This window comes from Danio rerio, chromosome 18, assembly GCF_052040795.2.
Source record: "Danio rerio strain M-AB ecotype USA chromosome 18, GRCz13ab, whole genome shotgun sequence".
Taxonomy (NCBI): domain Eukaryota; kingdom Metazoa; phylum Chordata; class Actinopteri; order Cypriniformes; family Danionidae; genus Danio; species Danio rerio.
The window spans coordinates 37,973,433-37,984,435 of record NC_141038.1 but is presented as its reverse complement, the minus strand read 5'-3'; the positions used below and the strand labels follow the sequence as shown (position 1 = coordinate 37,984,435).

The window sequence follows — 11,003 nt, the reverse complement described above, 5'->3', positions numbered from 1 at the left end:
TAAACGGCTGCGCTTGTATTTGTAAACATTTGACTAAATTACAAACTCTGGATGATCAATATTGTGAACAACTTTCGCAGGATCACTTTCGCATGTCGAGATGTTCATAATATGTGCGTGTGCAGGCGCTCACAGGCTGTTTCACAGGCACACGCAAAGCTTGAAGGTAAACAAACAACGGCTTATCATAAGCATCTCATCGATGATTATTTACACAGTTGGCATTAAGAAGAACATATAAACGTTATCTGATTAACTTCTAGCAGCTAAATGTGTCTGGAAAAATATTCAAAGGCTTTTATTCTCACAAACTGCGCGGACGTAAATGCTTCTGACTGTTGTGATTGGCTAAAGCAGACGTCTCACGTCAGCACGTTCTAGACGTGCACGCGCTTATTACGGCAATCTTCCTTCTGCATTCACACAGCGCAGCATTCCGGCAAATTGCCGGTAATGTTACAACTTCTCTTTCCGGAAAATAGCCAGAACGAATTTACCGGTATTTTCAAAAAGGACCTGTTCACACATACAACCATACAGAAAGGTCTGTATGTGTGAAAGGGGCTAATATCTAAAACCAGCATCATATGGACATCAAATACTGATATTTATTCATCAGGTATAGCAAGAGCAATCAAAATCTAATGTTTGTAAAACATCATAGTGGAAATGTCTACACAATGTCAAGCTGTAACATCATTAGACATTAATATTTGGTTGATTTTAGCTTAGACGTTGATCATTGACATTAGCCTAACGTTGGGTTCTGACATCAATCCGATTTTTATTTTTAAACAAAAAGCAACATCCCCATGACGTTGAGGTACAACATCAATTTGATATGATGTTGACGACCTGTGCATCCTGGGGTGTCACACTAAACTTGAGATGAGTTTTCTTGTGTGTCCATGTTTGCCTCATCTTCACTGCACTGCAAAAAAAATGCTTTTCTTGCTTAGATTTGTCTTGTTTGTAGTCTAAATATCTAAAATTTCTTATATCAAGAAGCATTTTCTAGACAAGCAAAACATATTGTCTTGTTTTGAGAAATAATATGCCAATATTAAGTGAGTTTTTCCTTAAAAAAATCAAAATAATCTACCAATGGGGTAAGCAAAATAATCTTGTTTTTTCTTTTGATGTAAGATCATTTTGCTTACCCCATTGGCAGATTATTTTGCTTATTTTAAGGAAAAAACTCACTTAATAATGGCATATTATTTCTCAAAACGAGACAATGTGTTTTGCTTGTCTAGAATATTCTTCTTGATTTAGGAATTTTTAGATATTTAGACTAGAAACAAGACAAAAAATCTAAGCAAGAAAAGCAATTTTTGCAGTGTGTCAGTCTGGCATTAAAAGAAGTCTTACAGTATGATATGAAAAAAATTTCATGCAGTATGACAACCTAAGATCATATAGAATAATGAAATGTTGACTACTTTACATTTCTAGGTCAGAGGTCACAAATTAGCCAAAGGAACTTAGCAGTCTTAGGGTGCTTTCACACTTGGTTCATTTGCCTGGACCGTACCCAAGTTCGATTGTCTCCCCTTGCCACCTCCTCGGTTGGTTTGAGTTCACGCTGTCTTTTTTCCTTATGAACCCCGGTACGCTCGCGTCATCGAGCTGCTATTTTGTTTATGGCCGTTGCTTGGTGACGGTCGCAAAAGGAAACTTCCGCACATCGCGGTCATTCTGCTTTAACTGAAGCTTTTGGTTTCAGACATACAGAATGCGACTCCATCTGCCGCAAACATATTATAAACATTTAGAACATCACACAGTGTCTGTAGAAGCTGTTTTTGGAGGAGACAAGCAGACATCACTGTGTATCACTGTGTTTGCCCTGGCTCAGTCCCGCGCGTGTCACCAAGGTACGAAACGTGACACACACACACACAAACACGAATGAATGTTATGAAAACGATAGTTTGTTGTACAGTTGGCTGTTCACTTCCGTGATTTGGTACGATTGCATTCACATCAGAAGTGAACCGTACCAGAGTTCGCATAAACCGTACCCCAGACCACCTCTTTCAGGCGGACTCGGGTACGGTTCACGGGTAGGCACATAAGTTCAGAAGACACGTTCACACTAGCTAAACGTACCGTACTATGACGTCAAACGAACCCGTGTGCGGACCAAAAGTGCTAGTGTGAAAGCACCCTTAATGATTCTGCTGTACAAACTGTAAAGCAACGCTCTAACAACACTAAGGTCGTGGGTTTGATGCATGATTGGCTAATACTGTACATATTTTACATCACTAGCCATTATACACATGCAAATTTTGTAATAAATATGGAAAAAACAAACTAAACAACTGATGATCAGGCATAAACAGACTTTTCACTAAAATCACGTGACTCGTTGCTAATTGACAAATGACAAAAAAAAAAAAAGTTCCATCAACAGTTGCAGGTCTCTGTTTCTCAAAGTATTTAGTTTACCCAAAAGAGATTTTCATTTTTGGGGTGAACTGTCCTTTAAAAGGGAATATTTAAACAACATTTTTTGTGGGTATGTTGGAATGGATGACAGGTTGTGGTTTGTGGTTATGTGTCAAATCAAAACTGAAAATGTTGTCAAATTTAGCACTACATAAAAATATGAATGCCTCAAAATGAATGTATTTGTTTGTCACTGACACGTGATTGTAATCAACAAAGTAGAACTAAATCTGCTTACCATTTACTTTGGTAAATATTTATTTTTTGCCAGCATTTACAGGGCTACACTTCTGAAAATTCACTGATGCTGATGTAAAAGTCAATGAAAGTTGGTAAAAATATTATTATATAAAATTTTATGAACGTTGGATGTGGTCATTTCGGTAAATTTTGGATCAATGATGAACATTTTTAATTGATGAACAAGGCTTAAGGGTCTTTCTAGAGAGAATCAGAGTTTGTCTTGTCTGCCTCTCAACATGGCAAAGCTTTTGCACAAGTCGTTCATAGAAGTGACTTTCTTTTTGCTGATTTTGGGGAGGGTGGGTGCAGGTTGTGATGATCCATGCCAAGATGCAGCACTTTTACTCACATCATCAGAACTCAACCCAGACAAACTATGTCTGTTTCTCTGTGTGGAAAATGAGCTGTGGTTTCCTGACTGAGGATGGGGTCGGCTGGGATTGAGTCTTGGGACAGGGAGATCCGGGTGTGCCACTGAGGATCTGGAGAGTTGTGTGCGTGTCTGGGAATCATGAGGTTTTGTTACGCAGTGCTTGAATCCCTGAAGTTGTTCCTTGGCCAAGGTCAGAGCCGCTGTTAGTTCTTCCCTCTCTTCACACTCACGCCTTACTGTTTCTTCAAGAATGGAATTCTAATAGCAAACAGAGAATTGATTAAGGCATGGGAAAAAAAAGAGACACAGATGTCTAAAATTCTTCCAGTGACATCTCCAGGAAAACTTAAATTGGCTGGAAAAACTGGCTAAAGCATACAATGAGGGGGGAAAAACAACACGGGTAACACTTGTGTTCAGAAGACTGTGGCAAAACCATTATAATCAAGACATGATATTTTATGCTTGTTTACATCTGTCAGTAAGTGTTATTCACTCAGTTATGTCATTTTCAAATGCAAAGATGACATTGTGTGAGATATCTTCAAAAACTTGACATTACCAGTACAACAAAACCTAGCTGTCACTGTCTTTGTCATACCAACCTGTCATTACCAAGACAACATAACTTTGTCAGAAATCTGTCATAAAAATGATTGAAACATTATAATTGTGTCATGATAATTTTTATGATCACTTTTGTCAGTGATAAAAACTGAATTTGTCAGTGAAACTTGATATATTTATGTCAAGTTGTCAAAGATGTTGCAACTAATGCCACCTTTGCATTTAAATTTAAAGGGTCCCACATTGACTGTGTGACACATTGCTGAAAACCCAAAAGGGCACATATATTTAATAAAACTTCAAATGTCCCATGTTTCCATTTCCCTGCGATGAGAGCGCAGCTTGCGCATTTACCAACACATGATAAAAATATGTTTGTAAGGAACATTTTTTCTACCCGAGAGCTTTTCGCATCTTCAATTGGTGAAATCCGGATTTGCCACTCATCTTCTTTAAAAAAAAAAAAAAGACCCGGTTCCAGTTCATGTTGATTGTCCTGTTTACGGATTTAGTAAGTGTGCGATTAATGTTCATTGTTTATGTTTATTCAGATGGCAAAGTTAGTTAATATTGTCAGCAATACTCTATCATTTTTTAAAGACATACAGTACCTTAGTCAATATTACTTAGTTACTAAGTTTACGGTGGTATCACTACAATATTTTGGACTGAAAGATCCACTGTAAATGCTGCTCCCAACGTAAACATGTAAACACCTTAAATCAAACTATTATCACTATGTAGAGTTTTTGCCGTGTATGATTTTTGCCGCATTTTGTGACAGGATAGTCTGTAAACACTTGGCTGTTTAATGTTATTCTCTGCATCTACCGAGAAATGCAGAGTTTTTTTTTTTTCCCATTCGGCATGTGGCATCAAATTCCATGCCGAATAACACTCCGCCTCTTAAAACTACACTCTTCCAGCAGTTCCTGGCATCCAGTATTTTGTTTGTCATTGAGGGCATGCATGAAATATTGCTGAAGGAAAGTGAAAGTGCCAAACTGCAGTTAAAATCAACAAATTAGTGATGAAACACCTGAAATTACATGAAACTCCGGAGGAAATGTGTATAGCGTGGTAACGCAATGATGTTAATCGATCTATTTGCCATAATGTAAAATGGGATCATGAAATAAACATTCAGAAAGCAACACATGTAAACAATCATATTATTGTCTTATTTAGATTAAGGCAAATAATTCCATTACTGATGTCCAATGTAATGTAGTCATGGTCTATCACCATGTGCACGTAATGAAATTCCCTTTTTCATGCAAACCTTTCCCTCTTTCGCCAATCGACTCTCCCCTAAACAAAGCTGGACTCTCCCATTTTCCAGACTTTTTTCAAACTAGAGGTGTAAAAAACATCCTGCTGAGACAGGGAGGGTTTCATGGCCCTTGTCATTAAGCATAAAATCTTATTCCTATTCAGGTAATTTCATAATTATATGTTCGAATTGTCTTATGAACACTCCAAGTTAAGTGTTACCTCAAAAGGGTTACCTGCAACTATTATTTATGTATCCATTTCATCTAATCCATTAAGTGATTTAGATTCTGTAATTGGTCAGGTTTATATTGTCGTTTAATTAATAAGTTAGAAAAAAAGAGAGAGCTAAATGAAAACAGTCTTTTGAAGGTGTATACAATGCTGACCTTAGTCCAGGACATGACCACCAATTGCAAGAAGCCCTGTGAAAGTCTTGAGAAAGGTGTGGTAGAGAAAACAGTGGACATCCCGGTAAGATAGTAGAGGTGTTCATATCTTCAAAAAAAGATCTCAGTCATGAAGGATTTCAGCTATTGATTAAAATAAACTTATTGATGTTGCATAAGAAAGACAAAAGAACACCATAATGAATGCACTTTTACAATTTGATGAATGTTTGCACTATCATCCTGGATTATAGCTATGGGATATGTTTTTCAGCATGGTTAAGAAATAAGAGCTACACACCATATCAAAAGATGTATTGCCAAGCATATACAGTAACAAGCCAAGACATGCTAATGACTGCAATAAAGAGTCAGTAAGTCTCTTATTGTCTGTTCTTCTTCAGTGACATCTACTGGAAATACTGCACAGACGGGTGAGAGAGACATAACCGGCAACTACTATAGTTTTCTCGAATTTACCATGAAAATTGAACATGCTGAGATATGTTGTATTTGCTGGATTTAAAACATATTAAATATATAATAAAATTGATTACTTACTTTACATTAATTAAATGAGTATATCCATGGTATTGAAAGTTACAAATTGACAACTATTAAGTTAACTGACTATGTGGATAATTATAAAATTAAGTTAAATTTTTTTTTTTTTTGAAAGTAACATACACTTATTGCTTTTTTCAGTGTAGGTCACAAGTGTAAAGTATAAATGTAAACACTCACTGGAGGCTATCATACAGTTGAGGACACACGTATAAATTAAACTTTTTTTCAACAAAACAGCCCGTGCAATATTTTATGTGGAAAGTGTTATGTCGGGTACATTTGCTCAGCCTTCACGTGCTTGAAAACCCCATACTGGGAAACTCCATTTGGAATGACTCCAGAGCAGATGGATGCTGACGTAAGCGCAGGAAAATACCCGTGACAGTGAGTGTGTTAGATTCTCACTGCAGATCAGGGAGTTTCCTTAACTAACAAAACAGAAGACTGAGGTCCAGAACCTGCCTCTATGATGTTGCCAGCTACAATCTTCTGGTGAAACATTGCCATCTAGTGGTCAAATAAGTCCAGTACAAAAATTAATTCAACACTTCTCAGATTCCAAACATGCTATATGTGTATATGTATGTATATCTGAAACTGAAGAGTACAATGTAAATTTTGCCGAATCACTGTGCTTTCACTGGGTGACAAGCTGTTATAACACGCTGAAAGCATTATGTAAATAATATATATATATATATATATATATATATATATATATATATATATATATATATATATATATATATAATCAAAATAACTTATCTCTAATACAACAGCAAACTATATATATATATATATATTTATATATCTATAATATATATATATCATATATCATATATAATATATATCTATATATATATATTGACCTTATTCTAAAATGCGGTAGTGCGCCTGTTTTCGCGATTGTCTCAGAACAGGGGTGTCAAACTCAATTTCTGGAGGGCCGAAGCCCTGCCCAGTTTAGTTCCAACCCTGCTCCAACACACTTACTTTTAGGTTTCAAACAAGCCTGAAGGACTCAATTATGGTCATTCCCTCGCTGTAAATGCTGGCGCTACTGGTTTTTTCTGCCACCTCCCTGCTCGAGCATCGGATGCATCCTGAATGTTTACAAACATGGTCATGCATCTATATATGGCCAAATACAGCTTGCAGGCCATTAAGGTCAGTTTCTTTTTTCTCTCCCTCAGTCTTACAGCGAATCAAAAGGTGATCAAGCTTTCAGTGTTACAGCCCCAAAGCTCCCTCTGAACAACAGGACATCATCAATGAATCCTTTTTAATCTAATTTTGAAGACTTGCATTCATGTTATTTTCTACCTGTATTTCAGCTTTTACATATATAATTTTTCTTATATTTTTTATTCTAATTTATATTTTATTTTATTATTGTTGTAAAGCACTTTGAATCAACTATATGGTTGTGTAAAATTGTGCTTTATAAATAAGGTGTGCTTGCCATTAGAGGTTTCACACCATTTAATCTAAAAATAATGTCAGTGACTAGGAGGCATTATAAATGTGAAATTTAAGGACGCATAAATCCCCTTTAAAATCAGCCTGGGCTTCAATAAGCAGAGCCACAGGCTGATCACATACACGCCACACCACACTGAAGCATTAATTCATGTAAAATTATGCAGTGCATAATTGAACATATCAAATGTTTGTTTTATAAATGTATATTTTATTTATCTCTGAGAACATATTCTGATTATTCTGAAATATCAAATTTGCTGTAAGCCATAACCATTCAAATAAAAACAAAATAAAAACTTTACAATCATTTGGATAAACAGTGTCATCTTGTGGTTATGACAAGATACTGCAACATACAAATGAATCAACCCAAATTTGACCATATAGCAAAATCACACACACACACACGCACGCACGCACGCACGCACACACACACACACACACACACACACATTTACTATAAAGGTCCATTTAAAATGAAAAAATAAATAAATAAATAATAAAATAAATTTTCTAAATCCACATAAATGCTTTATTAGATAATATTTTGCCCCCAAAACTGCCTTAATTCATTGCATCACAGATAAAAAAAAAATAAAAACATTTTTGAGAGTTGTTAATAGATATACTGATATCATGACATGTGAACACAAGGTACTTAAGTGCATAATGTGACATTGGTTGCATGCCTTTAATATTTCTCACCACTCACTCGCACGGTGTAATCAGTTGTTTTTTAGATACCTTTTTTCTTTTAAGGTGCCAAAGAATGAAAATCTGGATATACCTAGAAATGTCATATCGTGAGCCTCAAACAACATTGTTTTTTCAATCTCAGGTAAATCCTATTAGTGTAACATTCTAGTGAAAATCAGGGCAATTGGGAAAAAAAAAAAGATTCATATAAGATAAGTATAGTTTTTCTCAGTCGCCTTGGTGTATTTTTCTCAACACTATTTATATTTGCACAACATTTACTTCAACCTCCACAGCATTTAGTCATTAGTGCACATCATAGTAGCAGTTTCTCATTTCCCCCAACAAATTATCATTTGCTTATGTAATGTCAGTCAAAACTAACTTAAACTTGTGAATGATTAATAGTCACTCCATATAAAACTAATAGTCCTAATTTACTTGAGTCATTACATTAAAAAAGTGGTGAGCTAGTTTTTAAAATCTATCAAGCTAATTTGATTAAATTTAAATCTTTTTTTTTTTCTGAAAATTTCTTCTAAATTTAACAGTTTCTCTTAGGTGAAACTCAGCTTTCACTGATGAGAATGGGTGTGTGAAGCATTAGTTGCACCAAATGATAAGCCACTTCTCTACAATCATTCAGAACTGAATCCCATAAACTCCCAATTCACAAGCATATATGAACCATGCAGGACACAGTGTACACCATTTCTACAATACTGTGACACAGAAATTAAAAGTCAGCCTCCTGGAAGAGGGGTGAAGTTGCAGGTAGGAAGGGGAGGAAGAAGAGGCCAAATACATAGGCGTATTCCCAATGAAATCAGGGCTACAAATGTGGATCATGTTGTTAATCACAGCTTCATAATGGCTGAGGCTGGTCGAAGGGTGCAGCCACATATTGGATGAACCACTGTAAATTCACTAATGCAGTAATGTCATCGTGTCATACATGAAGCTTGCAGTGGGACAAGAACTTATCACTTTTTACATTTAGACTTACAGCTTTACTGCATCACATATTTAGTGTATTGTAGTGTTACAGTAAAGATCAGCCATGTTTATTGTCATTTTACTCTGCAGAGGTGGAAGAGGGCCCCTTTTTACTCCATAACAAGAAGAAGACATTTGTGCAATAGTGATTGCAAACAATGCCATAAAGTTGAGAGAGATACAAAGTGCTGTTATAGAGGATGACAACATCTTTGCGAATATTGAATTAGTTTTAATAGCTACAATTGACAGAGTGCTCAGGAGAAGGAAATGTACATGTAAATTGTACAATGTGCCTTTTGAATGGAACAGGGACACAGTGAAGGAGATCCGCCACCAGTATGTACAGGTAAAACATGTAAAGTATGTGTTCTAATGTTCAGTGCTGTAAACGGTTTGCTTTGTGTAGTGTTATGCACTACACTTGACAGTTTTGTGTATGTGCATTCACAGTTTATACTGTACAATATGTTGTCCAAAATGTATTATGTTACACAGTTAACGTTTTTCTCGCTGGAGACCACGGAACCGCTGGACACTTTCATGTATCTTGAGGAGGCGGGTTTCAATCTGGAAAAAGGTAGAAGACGTGGAAGGAATCGCATTAAACAGAGCAACCATAGATGTCCCAGGCCAACAAGGAGCAAATATTACTATGTGGCAGCTATCTCAGAAAAAGACATCTTCACCCACATACCCCATTTCTGTTGATACAACACACAACATCTGCTGACTTTTTTAGACACTCTTTACAGGGACATAATCCTGAGAATGAGAGGGGTCTAACTGGGGATCATTTAAATAAGCATGTTGTTGTTTGTGATAATGTGCGTTTTCACCTCTCAGATGTTGTCAGATGGTGGTTTGCCAAACATGATAGGATGCTGATGGAATATCTCCCTCCCTACTTACCATTTCTGAATCCAATAGAGGAATTGTTCTCTTCTTGGAGTTGGAAGGTATATGAACGGCATCCACATACCCAAATGACCCTGCTAGTGTCCATGGATGACATCACAGCTGAGTCCTGCAGAGGGTGGATTCACCACTCGAGGAGATACTGTCATTGATGCATTGCAAGAGATGATATTCACTGTGATGCAGATGAATGTGGCCAGACAGAGAGGAAAGTCTGGATGTGCAGGAATGATGTACAGACCTGTGTGTTGTAGGTTCAGTTCCAATATGTACTGTAATATTGTATACAGTTATGCACAGCTCTACCCAAAGGGAGTTTGTGTTTGCTGTAAATAATGGTGTATTTGTTATTTTGCACAATGCTGTGGATAATTTAGCAGTAAAAATGTGAAACATACATATTCAGTGTCTTGCACTCAGATATCTCACTAAATACAGTATTGTCTAACTTTTACTGTAGTTTTCAAATGGCTGTGCAAATTGTATATAGTTCTGTCTAGAGCAATTTCAGGAAGTCTAACCAAAAATTACAGAGTAAACTGTCATAATGATAACATGACAAAGCCAATCTTGTTCATAAACAATGATGTCAGGACTTTTCATCTTGATGACACTGACACTTTCATCGTGCCCAGGCCCAAATGTAATGTGAGTGCGGGCGGTTGGGGGAGACGGGAGGGGGGGCAAGCATGGGTTTGGCCCTGTTCAAGTCAACTGGACATAGTGTGAGTACGCCCTAAGTGTCTATTTCAGAGGTTGCCACAGCAGAGTGCACATTTAACAGCATCTGTACAATATAATATGATTTGCTTATCCCACAATGAAGGTTGTGTTTAGGGGCAGGGTTGGGTGCCACGCCTCCTTTTTAAAATCATGCATTTCCATAGAACTGAACTGTCACACTCAAATAAATGTTCGGATAGATCCAATTGCGAGTGAACAAAGGAATTTATTAGACACAGTCAAACTCAAAAAACAGGTGCAACAAAAGAGTGCGGTGCTAGGGCTAGGGGAACAGGACAGGAATCAAACTGGAAATCAGGCTC

The 11,003-nt window shown here is 36.7% G+C and overlaps 1 protein-coding gene and 1 long non-coding RNA gene across 6 annotated transcripts in view; one reads left to right on the top strand and one right to left on the bottom strand.

The window, feature by feature from the left end:
- Positions 1-2,694: 2,694 nt before the first annotated feature.
- The window catches only part of lekr1 (Leucine-, glutamate- and lysine-rich protein 1), a 268,106-nt gene continuing 259,797 nt past the window's right edge, over positions 2,695-11,003 (bottom strand). For 3 of the 5 annotated variants that reach the window (XM_087293331.1, XM_087293330.1, XM_088651283.1), the window contains one exon: positions 2,695-3,328. In XM_087293331.1, the coding sequence (XP_087149457.1) occupies positions 2,906-3,328 (423 nt within the window). In that variant the 3' untranslated portion in view covers positions 2,695-2,905. Of the gene's footprint in view, positions 3,329-7,863; positions 9,610-11,003 lie in introns of those variants that run through there. The other 2 variants (XM_087293332.1, XM_088651284.1) reach the window with 2 other exon arrangements.
- Positions 10,480-11,003, top strand: part of LOC147832892 (uncharacterized) — a 599,182-nt gene continuing 598,658 nt past the window's right edge. Inside the window, exon 1 of the long non-coding RNA XR_015515193.1 lies at positions 10,480-10,584. This is a non-coding gene — a long non-coding RNA (uncharacterized LOC147832892). The remainder of the gene's footprint in view (positions 10,585-11,003) is intronic.